Source organism: Monodon monoceros, unplaced genomic scaffold (assembly GCF_005190385.1).
Source record: "Monodon monoceros isolate NGI ecotype Baffin Bay Population unplaced genomic scaffold, NGI_Narwhal_1 Super_Scaffold_12, whole genome shotgun sequence".
NCBI lineage: Eukaryota > Metazoa > Chordata > Mammalia > Artiodactyla > Monodontidae > Monodon > Monodon monoceros.
In genome coordinates, this window is record NW_021703768.1 from 160,913,154 (window position 1) to 160,932,561 (window position 19,408).

At 44.4% G+C, this 19,408-nt stretch overlaps 1 protein-coding gene across 2 annotated transcripts in view; it reads left to right on the forward strand.

Moving 5' to 3' along the window:
- Nucleotides 1-257: 257 nt before the first annotated feature.
- Nucleotides 258-19,408, forward strand: part of ADGRE1 (adhesion G protein-coupled receptor E1) — a 46,145-nt gene continuing 26,994 nt past the window's right edge. Inside the window, exons 1-9 of one of the 2 annotated variants that reach the window (XM_029217706.1) lie at nucleotides 324-354; nucleotides 3,509-3,571; nucleotides 10,122-10,268; nucleotides 13,609-13,764; nucleotides 13,888-14,007; nucleotides 15,660-15,806; nucleotides 17,906-18,055; nucleotides 18,942-19,082; nucleotides 19,168-19,314. In XM_029217706.1, the coding sequence (XP_029073539.1) occupies nucleotides 324-354; nucleotides 3,509-3,571; nucleotides 10,122-10,268; nucleotides 13,609-13,764; nucleotides 13,888-14,007; nucleotides 15,660-15,806; nucleotides 17,906-18,055; nucleotides 18,942-19,082; nucleotides 19,168-19,314 (1,102 nt within the window). Of the gene's footprint in view, nucleotides 355-3,508; nucleotides 3,572-5,751; nucleotides 5,760-10,121; nucleotides 10,269-13,608; nucleotides 13,765-13,887; nucleotides 14,008-15,659; nucleotides 15,807-17,905; nucleotides 18,056-18,941; nucleotides 19,083-19,167; nucleotides 19,315-19,408 lie in introns of both variants that reach the window. The other variant, XM_029217707.1, reaches the window with a different exon arrangement.

A 19,408-nucleotide genomic window follows, 5' to 3' on the forward strand; every position in this document is an offset into this window, starting at 1 on the left:
AAATAAGGTGATGAGAGACAGGAGATAGATGTTGCTGGGGGAAGAAAAAAGTGAGTAGGAAGGAAGTAGAGAGAGAGAGGGAGATAGACCCACACAGGGACCCATCAGCCAGACAAACTTCTCTTCACTGTGGAGAAAGGAGAGGATTAGAGGCTTGTCAGACTCTCCTTTATGAGTGGAGGCAACTTAGCAAAAAGGACCATGATGCCTTGGCTGCATTGAGCAATTCTGGCTCTGCCCTTCCCCTCTCCCCGCACCCTCTGTTACTGAAAACCCTGGGAACAGCGAGAAAGTACTCTTCATTGAATGACAGAACCTGCACGATGTGGAGCTTCAGTTTTCTCCTCTTTTGGGGTGAGTATGAGCCTGAATAGGGGGTCTGGGGAGAGCCTGCACTGGAAATAGACGGTAAGGAAAAGGGAGGGCCTCAACTGTCCAGCCAAGAGATCATAATTCTAGGCTAGACACTGCAAACATCTTCACTGGGGAACCTTTGACCAAAATCAGTCGGTTCAGGGAATTCATCGGTCAAGGAAGAGTTTCGTTATAGTCATTCAGTTGACATGTATTTCCTGAGCACCCACGGTATGCTGGGTGCTGTTTTAGGCACTGAGAAGAGAGCAGTGAACAAACAGACAAGGTTTCTGCCCTTGTGAGGCTGACATACCAGTGGGAGGAGATAGGAAGAAAGAAAGCCACTAACGGTGATAGCAACCTCCCAAGTAGCACCGTTCTAAGTTCCTCAAATAGAGAATGCATTCAGTCTTCACTAAATGCCTCTGATATTGGGTCATTAATAGTCCCATTTTCTCAGGCTAGTGGGATTGCTGGGTCCTATGGTAGTTCCATTTTTAGTTTTTTAAGGAACCTCCATACTGTTCTCCATAGTGGCAGTACCCACTTACATTCCCACCAACAGTGCAAGAGGGTTCCTTTTTCTCCACACCCTCTCCAGTATTTATTGTTTGTAGCTTTTTTGATGATGGCCATTCTGACCGGTGTGAGGTGATACCTCACTGTAGTTTTGATTTACATTTCTCTAATAATTAGTGATGTTGAGCATCTTTTCATGTGTTTCTTGGCCATCTGTATGCCTTCTTTGGAGAAATGTCTATTTAGGTCTTCCACCCATGTTTTGATTGGGTTGTTTGCTTTTTTGATATTGAGCTATATGAGCTGTTTGTATATTTTGGAGATTAATCCCTTGTCAGCTTCTTCATTTGCAAATATTTTCTCTGATTCTGAGGGTTGTCTTTTTGTCTTGTTTATGGTGTCCTTTGCTGTGCAAAAGCTTTTAAGTTTCATTAGGTCCCATTTGTTTATTTTTGTTTTTATTTTCAAAATTGGGTCATTTGTAGAGACGTGGATGGACCTAGAGACTGTCATACAGAGTGAAGTAAGTCAGAAAGAGAAAAACAAATATCGTATATTTGCGCGTGTATGTGGAATCTAGAAAAGTGGTACAGATGAACCTATCTGCAAGCAGAAATAGAGACACAGATGTAGAGAACAAACATATGGACACCAAGGGTTGGAAAGGGCGGGGGTGGGATGAATACAGAGATTGGGATTGACAGATACACACTACTGTGTATAAAATAGATAACTAATGAGAACCCTCTGCACAGCACAGGGAACTCTACTCGATGCTCTGTGGCGCCCTCAATGGGAAGGAAATCCAAAAGAGAGAGGGGATCTATGTATACACATAGCTGATTCACTTCGCTGTACGGCAGAAACTAACACAACATTGTAAAGCAACTCTACCCCAATTCCAATAAAATAGTCCCATCTTACAAAGGAGAAAAATGAGGCCGAAGAGATTAAATAGCTTGCCCAAGACCATTTAGCTAGTAAGGGATAGAGCTAGGATTTAAAAACAGGCATCCCGGATCCAGAGTCTGTACATCTCTAAACTATGCCGCTCCAAATAACAAATAAACAAAAGCATTTCAGGGAGTGGCAAGCGCTCTGAAAGAAATTGTCATAGAGTGTGACTGGGGCTTACGTAGAAGAGGGAAGTCAGGGGAAGGTATTTCCGCAGAAGTGATGTTTGTGCTGAGGCCTGAACAATGAGATGGAGCCGTTTTCTTTTCTTCAGCTCTCAGTTTTTCTGGGTCTTGCTTATCTTCCATGTCATGGCTTCCTTCACGGGTCTCGTGAGTTTGGGTCTTTGGTTCAACTCTAAGAATGGGAGACCTTATCTAAGCAACAAGTGTGGATTTTCTCCGTGTTGTACATTGGATCCGTTTCCCTTATTTCACTGAGGAGAAAATGTGGTCACAAAGAGATTAGGTAACTTTCCCAAGGCCACGTAGTCTGTAATTGGTGAAGCCAGAGTTTTAAGCCCAAGCATTTTGACCCTAGCACTGGTATGCTTAAACACGATGTTCTGTTGCCTTTAAAATAAGTATAGAGCGAGAGAATTTCAGTTAGTGAAAATAAGAAAGTTGGGAGTTTGGGTCTGTGGGACTTGTCGACTGGCGGGTTTCATTAGAAGGAGCAGGTAATTTGTGGACCTCAAATGCTAAGATGCAGACTTGTTTCTTTGGGGTGTCAGCACTGGTGCTGGCCATTAGCACTCTATTCTGCCCTTAATAAGCAAAGAGTGGTGATGTTGACATTGACGATGGTGGTGATGGTGTTGGTGATGATGTGATGATATGATGTGATGATGGAGAGGAGCTGAATGTTGGGGGGGCTGCACTGCCTTTTAGATGTTAAAAAAATTGTCTTACCCTCCCATTAAAATTTAATACTACAGATATACTATATACTTATTTATATATTATATGTATATCTGTATGTGTCTTATACATGAAGAGTAAGATTTTTTCGTCTCTCCCCAAGAACCAAGCTTTGCTCTTGGGGGCAGATATTATTTCTTTTGAGAATGCATGTTTCAATGTATGGGGATTTTTTTTTCCTTCTAATTTTTATTGGGGTATAGTTGATTTACAATGTAGTGTTAATTTCAGGTGTACAGCAAAGTGAATCTGTTATAGATATACATATATCCACTGTTTTTTAGATTCTTTTCCAATATAGGCCATTACAAAATATTGAGTAGAGTTCCCTGGGCTATACAGTAGGTTCTTATTAGTTTTTTTTTTTTTTTTCTTTTTGGCCGTGCTGCACGGCTTGCGGGACCTTAGTTCCCCGATGAGGGATCGAACCCATGTTACCTGCAGTGGAAGTGCGGAGTCCTAACCACCAGACCTCCAGGGAATTTCCTCAATGTATGTTTTTGAAAATCATCTGGAACTCTTTATAAATGAAAAAAAAATGAAGATAATACAAACAAAATGAAAAACGAAAATGAAGTGCAGAAAAGCAGGAATGGTGGCTGTGAATGTTATATAAAATAATGTATGCTTGTCATTCACTTGGGGCTTTCATCTAAGCTCATCAAACCCGTTTCTATGAGGCTACACCAAGAGCAGTTTTTCAGGTTGAGTCCAAAGAGCTTCTTGATGGGTCATGGTGTTTTTCTTTTCTTTCTTCACAGGGTGTTGTGGTATATACACCTGGGGAATGTTCACATTACCCTCACTGGAATCAATGGCAAGACGTAAGTTGGGGAATCTATATGCCCAGTGTGGCGGGGAGGAGAATCTTCTGACCCAGGAGGCAGAGACACAGTTGGACACTTGCCACAAACTAGTCCGTGGCTGGGCAAGGGATAACATCCAGGTCTCCTGGTTCCCACCCAAGCTTTTTCTCTTGTGCCTTAAACTTCCTGTGTGACCTCAGGCAGGTCACACGACCTCTTTGATCTTCAGTTTCCTCAGCTGCGAGATACAGGTAACGAGGTTTCCTATGTCACAGGGATGTTGTGAAGCTTAAAACCAAAGAGGTAACGTTGTATACTACCTGGCATGTGTGAGAAGAGCTTCATGAATGATGGGGCAGTGGGGATGGGGATGGGATTTATTTAAACTACAACTCAACGTGGGGAAAAAAAGTGCATTTTTAGATGTTTTGTTCAGTATTCTGATCTTCCACACAAGCTCCTGCTGGATCCAGGAGGAGAAACATGGCCAGTTCTGTGTTCTCAGTGTCTCAGTTTCCTGGCCCAGCCTTATTTGGGAAACTCAGCCTTTATGGTACGAAGAGTTAATCTTTCAAATCTCCTCACCCTACTCTCGTTCCTCCCGAGATGGTGTGTGGGTGTTGGCGTAGGGATAGCTTATGGCATCTTGCAGCAGTGAAGTGTGGCCTCTGAATGGGGTGTTTTGTCCGCTGGGGAAAAAAAACATGGTAACAACTTGGGATAAACTAAATGTATGCTTACACCAGGGGGCTGGCTGGATAAATTGTTGCATTTGTGAGACCAGCTCAAGCTACTGTAACAAATAAACCCCAAACTGTCAGTGGCTTAAGAAAAAGAAATTTCATTCTTGTTTGTTTAAGAGCCCAGTGAGGATATTTCTGGCTGGTGGGTGGTTTTCCTACATGTAGTGATTCGGCGACCCAGATGCTTTCTGTTTTGTGGCTCAGCCATACTAGTATCTCAGAGACTCTGCAGACAGTGGCGAAGCCACATTATTAAAACTCAGGCTCTGCAGTGACACACGTCAACGCCGTTCATGGTCACGTGACCATACCTGGATGCAAGGTGAGCTGGGAAATGTAGTCCATGGCAGGGTAGTTGCCTCCTACTGTCAATTCTACACCACGGAAAGGAGAGTGTGAAGTTTTTGTTTGATCTTGGGCTACCTAGCTATCTCTGGCACAGTTAGAGCCCCTGGATATAATGGAATGCTATACAGCTGATAAAAAGCTTAAGTTTGGTCATGTGAACTGACTTGGAAAATTGCCCCAAACATTATTTTCTTAATTTTTTTAACTGTAGAAGTATTTCAACATTCAAAGGTAGGAAAAATAGTATAACAAACTCCCATGTACCCATTGCTCAACTTCGACCCTTGGCAAATTTTGCTGCTCTTGGTTACATGAAAAAGAAAGTAATAGTAGAATAGAGCCGTCCAAAAGAATTTTCTATGACAATGAACACGTTCTAGATCTACAGTAGTCGCCAGTCAATGGAGCTACTGAGAACTTAAACGAGGCTAGTGCAACTGAAGAATCAATGCTTCATTTTATTTAATTTTAATAGATTTCAGTGTAAACAGCCATATATGATTAGTAGCTACTGTGTTGGACAGCACAGTGGACTGTATGTTAAGTGATACCATTTGTGTTCAGAAAATTGTGTGAATTTATAAATTCAATTATATTTGATGTTATATTTACATGACTGAGCTTGTGAATAGGACCTAACCTAGTGGTGACCCCTGAGTATAACGATGGGGCACAGGGAAATCCTCACTTTTAATTTTATATACTTCTGCATTGTTTGAATTTTTTTACTATAAGTAATTATTACCTTCTTAAAAAAAGATAAAGACAAATGAAACAACAGATACACAGCACTATATATAAAATAGATAAGCAACAAGGTCCTACTGTATAGCACGGGGAACTATATTCAATATCTTGGAATAACCTATAATGGAAAAGAATCTGAAAAAGAATATATATATATATGTATATGAACTGAAAGAACATATATATGTATATATATAAAAGAATATATATATGTACATGAACTGAATCACTTTGCTGTACACCCGAAACTAATACAACGTTGTAAATCAACTATACCTCAATAAAAACAATTTTTTTAAAAACCCAAAGAAACAAAAATAAGGATCACCACCTGCTTTTGGTTAATTTCTATAGAAGCAGAGTCTGAGGTGAGGATTCTTGTGTGAGTAATTTAGTAAGGAAGGACTCTCAGGAGACACTTGTAGGGGAGGGAGGGAAGCAGGATTGGATAGGGGAAGAACTAGCCACTCAGAAGGTGTTTCAGGGGAGTTTCAGCCACAGCCTGATCCCAGGAGGAGCTCTGGAGTGTGAATTACATCACAGAGGTTCACCTGCTCAGAGACCGTTACACTCCTGCATCTGTCAGGCAATACTTCTAGGCCAGCGAGACAGTGGCGGGGATGCGATGCCAATCAGGTAAATTGGATGCGGGTAGGGCCGAGAGACGCTGCTATCCCCCCACCCATATTTTTAAAACTTTTTTTTTTGGCCTCACCGCGCAGCATGCGGGATCTTAATTCCCCCACCAGGGATTAAACCTATGCCCCCTGCAGTGGAAGCACAGAGTCCTAACCACTGGACTGCCAGAGAATTCCCCCCACCCCCCTTTTTTTTAAACTGTTTTTAAAAATTGAAGTATAGTTAATATTCAATGTTGTGTTAGTTTCAGGTATCCAGCAAAGTGATTCAGTTTTATACACACACACACACACGTGTATATATATTCTTTTTCAGATTCTTTTCCATTATAGGTTATTACAAGAAATTGAATACAGTTCCCTTGTCACCTGATTAACGACAACCCCTCCCCCTTTCCACTCCCTCTCCCTCATCTTCTTCCTCCCCTCCCTCTTCCTTCCCCCCTTCCTCCTCTGTCTCCTCCTCTGAGCATCACAAATTAACTGGTTCTTACTTGGCTCGGCTGCAGCTGCGCCAAAGCTTGTAGCCAGTGGTGGAGCACAGCCAGGATGATGCACATGTCTCCCTCTTAACACCCGTCCACTCTACTTGGCTCTTCTCTTGCATCCTGACTCGTGGTGTGACCTGGAAACGGTTTTCCAAACTCTCTTGGGCCTCTCTTTCCACATCTGTAGAAAGGAGTCCTAATGTTTACCTTGAAGTAGGGTGACCCACTATCCTGGCTTGACCCAGACTGGAGGGAAGGGGTGTTTCCCAGGATGCTGGACTTTGAGTGCTAACTCCAGGAAAGTCCTGGGAAAACCAGGATGGCTTGGTCATCTCTCCTCAAAACATTATCGTGAGGACTGCAGAACATCTAAGGAAGGGGCTGGGCAGGTGGAAGACACCTAGGAAATGGTAGTTCTAGTTATATTTTTTAAAGTCTCTTTGCCTCCTTGAGTCTCATTTTCTATGTTCGTCAATTAAGTGACCATCTATTAAGTTGTTGTGCTCACGGTTGAGGATCATGTGCATGTCTCGGTTGGATTGTTGAAGTGGCTTCTGCCCCGGTCTCCTGTTTCCTTGCCCTTCTAAGAATGTCCAGAGGGCGCCTGTGAGCCCTTGAGTCAGGTCGTGCCCCACCTCTGCCCACAGCCCTCCAGGGCTCCCTCCTCCCTCAGGGCAAAAGTCTGAGTCCTCCCTGCTGCCCACAAAGTCCTGCATGACCTGCCCTGTCTCCTCCCTGCCCTCCCCTCCTCCCTCTCTCTCCCCCTCGCTCACTCTGCTCCAGCCACCTGGGTTTCTTTGCTGGTCCTGCAACACACCAGGCACTGTCCTGCCCCAGGGCCTTTGCATGTGCCATTCCTTCTGCCTGGAATCTTTTGCTCCCTATATATACATGGCTCCCTCCCTCACCTTCTGTATGCTTCAGCTCATGAGTTATCTTCTCAGCGACTACCCTAGTTTTGACATTGTATGTCTCATCAGATTATCATCTCCGTGAAGGTGGGGAATTTTGTATGTCTTGTTCCTCTGCTGAATCCACAGGGCTTAGAATATTGCCTGGCATATAGTAGGTGTTTGTATTTGTCAGGGTTATCCAGCGAAACAGAATCAATAGAATGGATAGCTACATATAAGTATATGTAAATATTTATTGTAAGGAATTGGCTCACATGATTCTGGCACGTCTCAAGATCTGCAGGCCAGAAAGAATTTGGAGAACTGAGCAGAGGTGAGTGTGGGTGGTGGGACCAGGTAGAAGATGAGCCAGAGAAGCTAGCAGGTGGCCGGTCACACAGGACCGTGTTGCTATTCTGGTTTGGGGTGGATTTGAGTCCTGAGAGATTGAGCTAGAGGAAGAAAGAAAGTAATGGGAAACTCAGAGTTGAGAGATCACAAGTGGTAACACACAGTAAATCTGCAAAAAGAAATGTTGCCTTTGCAGATGAAAGAGGAAGCTGGAAATGAGAAGAGAGATACAACCTGAGGCATAGTGCAGGGAAAGGATAAATAAGGCAGTGTGCAGGCAGCAAAGACTCTGGCTCTCAAGACCTTAGTAATGAAAATCTGTCCCTTTTGTTTTTGCAGCACTTTATAAATCTGACTAATTGATGGGGGCACTTCTGTTGACTTCTCTCTTTCTATTACATCCCACATCCAATCCATCGGCAAATCCCATTAGCATGACCGTCTGAATAAATTCAGAATCTTATGTGCGCCACTGTTCTCACCTGGGCTGTATCCACCATCATCGCTCCCCTGGACAAGTGCAGTTGCCTCCTACCTGGTCATCCTACCTCTGCTCCGATACAGTTCATCCTCCAACCAGTGGCCAGAAGGATCATGTTAAAACCCAAGTGATGCTGTATTCCTCCTCTGCTCAAACTCTCCCATGGCTCCCATCTGTCTCTGATAAAAAGCTGAAACCTTACAACGGTCCAGCAGATCCTACGTGATTTTGTCATATCACCTCCTCCCATGCACCTGTCATCCACTCTGCTCCAACCACACCCATCTTGTAATTCCATGACATCACTAGGCATGGTCCTGCCACAGGACCTTTGCACTTGCTGTTTCCTCTGCCTTAAATAGTTTCGTAGCTCACTCACTCAGCTCCCTTAGGTCTTTGCTCAAATGTTACCTTCTCAGTGAGGTCTTTATTACCGAGCACCCACCGAATGAGACAGACACAAACCCCTGCCTTCTGGGAGCTTACAGTCCATCAAGACAAAAGACTTGAAACAACCAATTGAAAAAGTTTTTGCATAGAATTGTCTTAGAAATTGCCTGAAGATTTATTCCGTTTCCAGCCAGACCCACCTCTTCTTGCCCAGCAGTAGTGAAAACCACACACTTTGGATTTTGACAGATCTGCTGCCACCCCTCGCCAGCTGTGTGTCTTTGGGCAAGTCACTGAACATCTCTGACCCTCAGTTTTCCACAGCTGTATAATCGGAACTGGATTCGTTTTCTGTGGCTGCTGTAACAAATTCTCATAGACTTGGTGGATTAAAATAACAAAAACATTATCTTACGGCTCTGGAGGTCAGAAGTCCGAAATGGGTCCTACTGGGCTAAAATCAAGATGTCAGCAGGTGGGCTTCCCTGGTGGCGCAGTGGTTGAGAGTCCGCCTGCCGATGCAGGGAATGCGGGTTCGTGCCCCGGTCCGGGAGGATCCCACATGCTGTGGAGCGGCTGGGCCCGTGAGCCGTGGCCGCTGAGCCTGCGCGTCCGGAGCCTGTGCTCCGCAACAGGATAGGCCACAGCAGTGAGAGGCCCGCGTACCGCAAAAAACAAACAAACAAACAAAAAAAACGGATGTCAGCAGGGGCTGCAATAAAATCAGTTGCAGGGCTGTAATGTTCGCTCATAACTCTTCTGTCTAGAGCTCTGATGCTCATTCAGGGACTTGTTAACAATGCAGAATCTTAAGTCCATCCCGAGATCCGAATCAGCGTCTGATTTCCCAAGATCTCTTGGGGATCCCAGATGAGGCAGGTCCTGGTCTGTGGACCACACTTGGAGCAGCAAGGGTCTGGGGTCTATAAGGTCCTTCACTGAGCTCCCTTGGTAGCTGTATCAGTTTCCCAGGGCTGCTGAAATTACCACAAACCAGGTGGCTCAAAACAACAGAAATGTATCCTCTCACAGTTCTGGAGGCCAGAGGTCTGAAATCAAGGTGCTTTCTCTCAAGGCTGTAGGGGAGAATCTATTCCAAGCTCTCCTAGCTTCTGGCGTTGCTGGTCATGCTTGGTGGTCCTTGGCTTGTAGCTGCACCCTTCTGATCTCTGCCTCCATCATCATGTGCTGTTCTCCCTGTCTCTGTGCCTCGCCTCTTGTTCTTAGAAGGACACCAATCATATCAGGTTAAAGGACCACCCTGCTCCAGTATAATCTCATCTTAATTTAGGTCTTAATTACATTTACAAAGACTCTATTTCCAAATAGGGTCACATTCTCAGGGACCAGCGTTTAGGACTTCAATAACTCATTTTGGGGAGGGGGGACCCAATTCAACCCATAACAGTCACCTTCCTTCTCTTGCGCTGGCTTCCCTTGCAGCCCCACTCGGTGCTCTAACCCAAATCCTTTCTTCTCCATTGCCTAGAAAAGAATGGGTGTGCTGATACCACCATGTGTCCGGCGTACGCAACCTGCACCAACACTTCAACAAATTACTACTGTACTTGCAAAAAAGGCTTCCTGTCCAGCAATGGACAGACGAAGTTCAGGGACCCACAAGTGGAATGCAAAGGTGAGTTCATGCCCCCTCAAAATCCGCTAGCATTTAGTTGGAAAATCAGGTGGAAGCTGGTTGGGCAGCAGATGTAGGTACTTTTTCTTTTTTCCCAAGCGTTATTCCCTCCCTCCTTCCCTCCTTGTCTCTCCCTTTCTTCCTTCCTTCCTTTCTTTCTTTCTTTCTCTTTCTTTTTTTCTTAATCCCTTCCTTCCTTCCTTCCTTCCTCCCTCCCTCTCCTTCTCTCTCTCCCCCCTCTCTTTCTCTCTTTCCTTCCTTCCTTCCTTCCTCCCTCCCTCCCTCCCCCTCCCCCCTCTTTCTTTCTTACTGTTCCTGGTCACAAAAACCTCCAATGACTAGAGACAAGTGTTAGAATAAAAAGAAACAAAATTATGCTGTTTGTCAATATCTGGAAATAACCACTGATTTCCTTCTGGTCGCCTCTCCATGCAAATCACAAGATTTTCTGCATGTATTGAGTGCCAGGCCCTGTGTGAGGGGCTTTATGTGCATTTTCACATTACGTCAAGTGTAGTCGTTGTGATGATCTCCACCGTACAGATGAGAAGACTGAGACTTGGAGAACTGAAACGACTTCTTTAGGATCAGTCAAACTGGAATTCAAACCCAGGTCTTTTTGAGTGTAACAGCGATCTCTCAACCACTTACCTATTTGCCACAGTCCAGTTGTGAAGCGTTGGGAAATTGTATTTAATCTCTCTAAGCCTCACTATTTCCATCTGTAAAATGGGAGTATAAGAGTACCTACATTAAAGGGTGTTTGTGATTATATGCGGTAGTGTATACCGTGTGTTAGGCACATGTACAGGACCAAGAGCTACTATCAACATAAATAATAGAAACTAAAATAATTCCCAGAATAAGCTAAGTTTTTGGTTTGTATTCCTTATATTTAGACCCAAACTCTCCTCTTGACTGTAAAGGTCCGACTATGCCTCTGACATAGTTTGCAGGGGTCTGCAAACTTTTTCTGTAAGGGGCCAGATAGTAAATATTTTGGAGGTTGCTGGCTGAATGATCTCTCTTGACTACTTAGTACTCCAGGGGTAGTGCAAAGGCGGCCATAGATGATACATAAATAAATGAGTGGGGCTGTGTTCTAATAAAACTTTATTTACACAAACAGGGAGCAGGCTGGATTTGACTTATGGGCTGTAAATCATTTGCTGAGCTCTGAACAAGATAACTGATTTGTATTATTATAGTTCCCAGGGAACCCCAAACACAGTTTTTTAAAAAATTATTTTTTATTGAAGTATAGTTGATTTACAATGTTGTGTTAGTTTCTGGTGTACAGCAAAATGATTCAGCTATATATATATATGTATATGTGTGTCTGTGTGTGTGTGTGTGTGTGTGTGTGTGTGTGTGTGTATTTTCAGATTCTTTTCCATTATGGTTTATTATAGGATACTGAATATAGTTCCCTGTGCTGTACAGTAGGACCTTGTTATTTATCCATCCTATGTGCAATACTTTGCATCTGCTAATCCCAAACTCATATTCCGTCCTCCCCTCCACTCGCTTGGCAATGACAAGTCTGTTCTCTATGTCTGGGAGTCTATTTCTGGCTTGCAAATAAATTCATTTGTGTCATATTTTAGATTCCACATACAGGTGGTATCATACGGTATTTGTCTTTCTCTGTCTGACTTCACATAGTATGATAATCTCTAGGTACATCCACATTGCTGCAAATGGCATTATTTCATTCGTTGTCATGGCTGAGTAATATTCCATTGTACATATGGACCACATCTTCTTTATCCATTCATCTGTTTATGGACATTTTGGTTGCTTCCATGTCTTGGCTATTGTGAATAGTGCTGCTATGAATATTGGGGTGCATGTATCTTTTCAAATTATGGTTTTGTCCGGATATATGCCCAGGAGTGGAATTGCTGGATCATATGGTAACTTTATTTTTAGTTTTTAAGAGGAACTGCCGTACTGTTCTCCATAGCGGCAGCCGCGATTTACATTCCCACCAACAATGTAGGAGGGTTCCCTTTTCTCCACACCCTCTCCAGCATTTATTATTTGTAGACTTTTTAATGATGGCCATTCTGACTGGTGTGAGGTGATACCTCATTGTAGTTTTGGTTTGCATATCTCAGATAATTAGTGATGTTGAGCATCTTTTCATTGGTCATCTGTACAAACATACTTTTTAAAATCTTTAGGCTACAGTTCATGGGTTATTCAGTAAGCACAGTAGTCTTGTTGGTCCCTTGTTTTTAAATAAGGGGTGAGGGCAACATTCCCCATCTACATAATGGTGGATACTACAGCAAGGATCTTGTCCGCTCTATGTCTTTGACCTGTGTTGTCTAACACATTGTGAATATTTGATAGATATTTATCAAATGAAGGACCATGCTACCTTATTCTTTATGTCAACTCCAGACCTAATCACCCTGCAATTGATGGACACTAGGTCTTTCTAATGTTTCATGACTTAAAGCTGGAATGAACATTCCTGTGATCTTATCTTGATATATAGTGGCAGGTACAGATTTCTCTCTAGGAGAGGCACAGTTTGCTGGGAGGGAGCTATAGGGAACTTGCCTTTAAGTTCTGTTTGCACAACAAGTGCATCGTAAGTGTTTATTTAGGGTGACTTGACAGAGTAGGTCTGAAGGAGATTAGGGGAGGACCACCCCATGGTACCATGACTGCACAATTCTATGGGTGCTTCAATGAGTAAATTCCTAGAGGTGGGTTTGGAAACCCTTCTGGTTATCTATTGCTGGGGAGCAGCAAACTTTGTGTATTAAAACACCAGCAATCATTTATTTTGCTCATGAATGAATCTTCCATTTGGACTGAGTTTGCTGAGGATGGCTTGACTTTGTTCTACACATTGTTAGTTGAGTCGGCTCAACTTGGGGCTGGAGGATCCAGTTTGCAGGGGGCTCACTCAGAAGGTTGGCAAGCTTGTGCTGGCTGTTGGCTGGCTGGTCTGCCAGGGCTGTGGGCTGGAGGTCTTAGTTCTTCTCCACGTGGGCTGCTTTCTCATGGCTGGTTGAGCTTCCTCACAGTGTGGCGGCTGAGTCAAGCACCGGCTTCTCAAGAGAGCAAGGTGGAAGTGTGTGACATTTTTATGACTTGCATGGTATATTTAGGACCTAGTGTCACCACCACCATAGTCACAAGCATGGTCAGATTCAAGGGGAGGAAATATAGACCCCAGGGCTTGACGGAAGGAATACCAATGAAAGAGCGTTGAATTAAGGGCATATGGGATGGAAGACATTGTTTCAACCAACTTTGGAAAATACAAACTGTTTCACAAGATGAAGAAAATTTGTAACACTCTGACTCTTCTTCTCTCCAGATATAGATGAATGTTCTCAAAGGCAGCCACCATGTGGTCCTAACTCAGTCTGCAGAAACCTGCCGGGGAGGTATAAGTGCAATTGTTTGCCTGGTTTCTCTTCTCCCACTGGAAATAACTGGAACCCAGGAAAGCCAGGTCATTTCGCCTGTACAGGTAATGCGCTCAGGCTCTCAGGCACGGGTCTTTGGTGGACAGCTCCTACTGAGTTGGGTACCTGTGTTTCTAACCATAGACACCTAATCTTTTGTCTCCCCAATGTCCTCCACTGCTCCTCAGACATTAATGAATGCCTCGACAGTGGGGTCTGCCCAGAGCACTCTGAGTGTACCAACTCTTTGGGAAGCTACAGGTGCAGCTGCCAAGTTGGATACACCTCTAAAAACTCCACCTGTGAAGGTATAGAGAACCTCATCTTCTTTACCTACTCGATTAATTAAGAACTTCATATAGTGATCGTATGTGGTAGGGATTATGATCCTCATTTTAGAAATAATCCAGTCGAGGCTCAGAGAGGTAAAGTCATTTGTCTAAGAATACACAGCTATTAAGTAGAAGAACCTGAATTTGAACTCCCGTTGAGGGTCTACTATGAGTTAAGCAGTGGGTCAGGCAGTACTTGAGAGTAATGGTGGGGGGGAGCTCGATCCTTAGAGTGATTCACTCACCACCCTGTGGGGGGGAGATATTGACAATGTCTGGAGACATTTTTGGTTGTCACAACTGGTGGTGGAGGCGGGTGGTTTGTGTTACTGTCAACTGGTGGGTAGAGACCAGAGACCCTGCTAAACATCCTCCAATGCACAGAACGGCCTCCCCACAGCCAAGAATGATCTGGTCTGAAGTGTCAGTAGCACTGAGATAAACTCTATCCTGGGGAGAGCTCAGACCCAAACTTCAAAACTTTTCCCTGAAAGGTATTTGAATGAAGACCTGAGAGTTATTCTTGATCCTCCCTCCCTTTCCATATTAAATCAGTCATCATGTCATTGGGCAAAATGCCTGCTAAATATGTCTTGAATCTCTTCACTCTTTTCCATCCTTGGTTTAGGTTTCATCAGTATGGCAACAGCCTCCTCACTAGTCTCTCCTTTTTCTAGTGTTGATCCCTTGAATCTATCCTCTGCACTGCAACCAGAATATTCTCACCAAGAGAAAAGGGCTCCATCTTCCTGAGTCTGCTGCAGCACTATTATTTATTTAAAGGGAGGGTGACTCTATCAAGCAAGGCATGGAGTGATCAAGCCCTCAACATACACCCTTGGCTTGGAGTTAGAGATATTTGAAGTCATCTCTGACATTTCTGATCTATTTGTAGCAGTTAGCTATTGCTGAGTAACAAATCACTCCAGAAAGTTGGTGGTTAAAACAACCACCATTTGTTTAGTTCTGGATTCCACATGTTGGCAGTTTAGGTTGGGCTCTGCTGGTCAGTTCTTTGGGTCTCCACTGGGCTTGTTCATGTGTTTGTGGACAGCTGTGGGTCTCACATATCTGGGGCTCATCTGGGATGATCCAACTCTCTTGCACTTTGTCTTTTTTTTTTTTTAAATTAACCTGGGGTTTGTTCATATGGCAGAGGCAATGGGTCCAAAGTGTGAGCAGAAGCAAGTAAGTTTCTTGAGGTATAAGTCTGGAACTGGCACCACATTGCTTCTGCCATATTTATTGACCAATGCAAGTCATAGAGCCAGCTACAGTCAAGGGCTGGGGAAACAACTCCACATCTTAAAGAGAGGAGTGGCAATGTCGCATGGTACAGCACAAACCTCATCCCAAGTTGTGGACACAGGGAGGAGTAAAGGATGACAGCCATTTCTGCAATCTATGATCATTGTGACTTGAAACTATTTGCCACCATTTTGCTTGCATACGGTTGGCCAGCATTATTCTCAAGACCATGCTTAGCTGCAAGGACGTTAGAGAGAAGGGGAAAGTCTGGGTATTGGGGAGCATCAGGTGGAGAACCGGTGGAGTGAATCTCCTGATTGCGGTCTCCTGTCCTCACTGCTTCCTCTGCCTTGACCGGGGTTTCCATTTCCACTCACCAGATGTGGACGAATGTGCTGATCCCAGAACTTGCCCAGAGCATTCAACTTGCCACAATAGTCTTGGAAGCTACTCTTGTGCCTGCAACCCAGGATTTGAATCCAGCAGGGGAAAGATGAGTTTCCAGGGCCTGGGAGAGACTTGTGAAGGTAGGTTCATGGGTCTCTTGGGGAATCAAGTCCAATCTGTTTGCAAAGACACCAGTGGTGGGGGAGGATTTGAGGTGGGTCTCAGCTGAATTCAAAGCCCTCATCTGCAAAGCTGAAGCCAATAATCATTCATGCATTCATTCAACAAACACTTCCTGAACACCTACTACATGCCAAGCACTATTCTAGGGATGGAGGATACAGCAGTGTGTAATGCAGGCAAAAATACTTGTTGTCATGGAACTTATCATCCAGTGTGGGGAGAGATAGGGAACAAACAAAATACGTTCATGGACATATTGTGTGTCAGGGATAGTTAAAGGAGATGAAGACACAGAAGGCAGGACAGGTGGGTAGGGAATACTCGAGGGTGAAGTTGTAGTTTTAATAGCGTGGTACGGAAAGGCCATGCTGAGAAGTTGATATTTGAGAAAAGACCTGAAGGGCGTGAGATACGGGTTATCTGGGGAAAGGTGTTCCAGGAGGGGGAAACAGCAGGTACACAGTCCTAAAGGCAGGATCCCAGCCAAGGCACTAAGCTCTTCTATATATGTGCTCATTCAGTTGTCCCAACAACCTGATGCTATCAGTGGTATTTTATACCCATATTATAGATGAGAAAACTGAGGCTCCATTGTGGTGGAATCACCTCTCCCAAGGTCAAGTAGAAAGGAAATAAGAGAGTCATGGTAGAACTATGCCTAGCGTGACTTCATACCTCAGCCACCATGATCTGCTGCCTCTGAATGAGGCTACACCTGCTGGTAACTCAGGGTGGGCTTGTGCAGGACAGATATCAATTTAATCACCAAATTTCCAGTCTCTGAGACTCAAGAAAGCCTGGAAAGCTGTCATGTAAAAATTCCAGAGCCAGACAGAACCTGAATTTAAATCCCGGTTGTGCCTTTCACAAGCTATGTGACTTTGCACAATTCTGAAGCCTCAGTTTCCTCCTCTGAAAAATGGAAATATTAGTTTGCACCTCACAGGGCTGCTGGGAGCGTTGTTGAGTGGATGCATGTAAAGGATCTTCCTCATTGCCTGCCACAAAGAAAGCTCAACACGTTTGCCATTAACTTTTTATTTTAGTTAACGAATACTTAACCTAGTACTTGCTGTGTCCCAGGTTCTGTTCTGAGTGTTTAAAGATAACGTATCATCTAATGTAATCCTCTGAACAACACTATGGGGTGGGCTCTATGATTACTTCCATTTCACAGATGAGGAAAAGGAGACACACGGAGATGAATTCTCTTGTCCGGTGTATGAGTCAGCTCAGGCTGCCATAACAAAGTACCAGAGACTGGGGGGCTTAAACAACAGAGATTTATTATCTCACAGTTTTGGAGGCTGGAAGTCCAAGATCAAGGTGTCAGCATGGTAGGGTTCTGGAAACAGCTCTCTTCCTGGCTTGTACACAGCTGCCTTCTTGCTGTGTTCTCCCATGGCAGAGAGAGCGCTTGTGTTTCTTCTCCTTCTCCCTCATGAGGATCCCACCTTCATGACCTCATCTAAACCTAATTATTTTCCACATCCAAATACCATCCCACTGGGGGGTAGGGCTTCAACATATGAATTTGGGGGGAGGTGACGTAATTCACTCCATAGCACCCAGTAACACACAGATTATAAGGGGGCAGAGCCAGGCTTTGAACTCAAGATGTCCATGCTCTTTACCCCTCCACTCTGATATAGTGATTTCTTGGAGAGGAATTGAGATTCATCAACGGGTTTGAGGCTGAGGGAACACAGGTGAGAGAGAATGAGCCTTTGTGCACCTACAGGTAATCGATGAATCCAGGTCATGAATTATGAAGGGATTAGAAGGAAAGGATGAGCTCAGCTGGGAACAGACTCTTAGGGTCTTATATGTTCTAATGAGGAGTATGGATTCTATCCTGAGCTGTGGGGAGTCTCATCAGAAGATTTGCATGGGTCATACACACGCCTCTAAATGTTTCCTTTTCATAGTGATGCAAATGCGTTTAAGAAGGTGAGCCTGGAGGAGCTGGGGAAACCCATTGGCTTTAGGTCAGTGGTAGGGCTATGAACTGCTGCTGTAGCCTCAGCCTCCTTCATCCTTTTGATTTTCTGCTTAGATGTGGATGAATGTTCCAGGAACTCCACACTTTGTGGTCCCAGTTCCGTCTGCACCAACAACCTGGGAAAATACAGTTGCTCCTGCCTGCCAGGGTTCTTTTCACCTGATTTGTGGAGCCCTGAGAAACCTGAGGCTTTCAAGTGTACAGGTAACTCTTCCAGCCATTTTGGGGACTTCTCAGCGGAGGTCAAACTACCCTGAAAGGTAGTGGCTTATATCAACAATGAATTGTTCTTGCCCGTGATTCTGTGGGTTGACCATATGGTGTTTCTGGGGCAGTAGGATGGTTAGCAGGTGCAAAATGACCTTGCTTACATGGCTGGTAGTTGGTACTGGTCTCTGGCTGGAAGCTCAGTTGGCCCTTCAGTTTTCCTTATGAACTTTTCCTCATGGCTGCTTGGGCTTCCTCAGAGCATGGCAGCTGGTTCAGAAACCCTCTGAGGGAGATTAGTTAGGTCAGGGTTCCTCAGCTTTGGTACTATTGACTTTTGGGGCTGGATAGCTCTTTGTTCTGGGGGACTGTCCTGCACATTATAGGATCTTTTGCCTCGATCCATTGGATCCCAGCGACCAACAAAAATGTCTCCAGACATTGCCCAAGGTCCCCAGAGGGGCAAATCTCCCTCAGTTGAGAACCACTAGTTCAACATAATAGAAATTTCTTACTCTCAAATGAATCCAATATGGATATACTTGGCCAAAGGGCAGCTTTCCTCCACAGGTGTCCAGTCTCCTTGTATCTCTTGGTTCTTCTATCCCTTAGGGCATTAGAATTCCTGGTTCCAGCCAGCGGTGGGGAAAGAGAGAAAAGGCACACCCACTTCTTAACCACCTTGGCCCAGAAGTGACATATGTCATGTTCCCATAAGTGAAAGCTAGTCACATGATCCCATCTACATGCGGAGCGTTCTGGGAAATGTAGTTCCTGGTTGGGATGCCATGTTTTAGTGACCACTCTCTGCTTTGGAAGGCGAAGCATGATTTTTGTTGGCTTGGTGGCCCACTCTGCCTCATGCCCATTCTCTACTCCACAGATATTGATGAGTGCCTTGATAAGTGCCTTTTCAATGCGACATGCACCAACACCCCCGGGAGCTACTTTTGTACCTGCCACCTTGGCTTTGCACCAAGCAATGGACAGCTCAACTCCACAGACCCAAAAGTGGACTGCATAGGTGAGTGGAGGGTTTGCTGGACATCCCTGGAAAGAAGTATCTCCTTACTCCTCAGAGTTGTTTGATATTCTTGAGTTCTTCACAGATATTGACGAATGCCTCCAGGATCCATCACCCTGTGGCCCAAATTCTGTCTGCACCAATACCCTGGGCTCCTACAGCTGTGGCTGCATGGTGGGCTTTCATCCCAATCCAGAAGTCTCCTGGAAATATGGCAACTTCAGTTGCAAAAGTAATAATCTCCTTGCATGTCTTGGCAATGCAATCTGTGTCTTGCTTTGGTTGTAGAATCCTCACTTTTCCCAACCTCTGTACCCTCTTCTTTT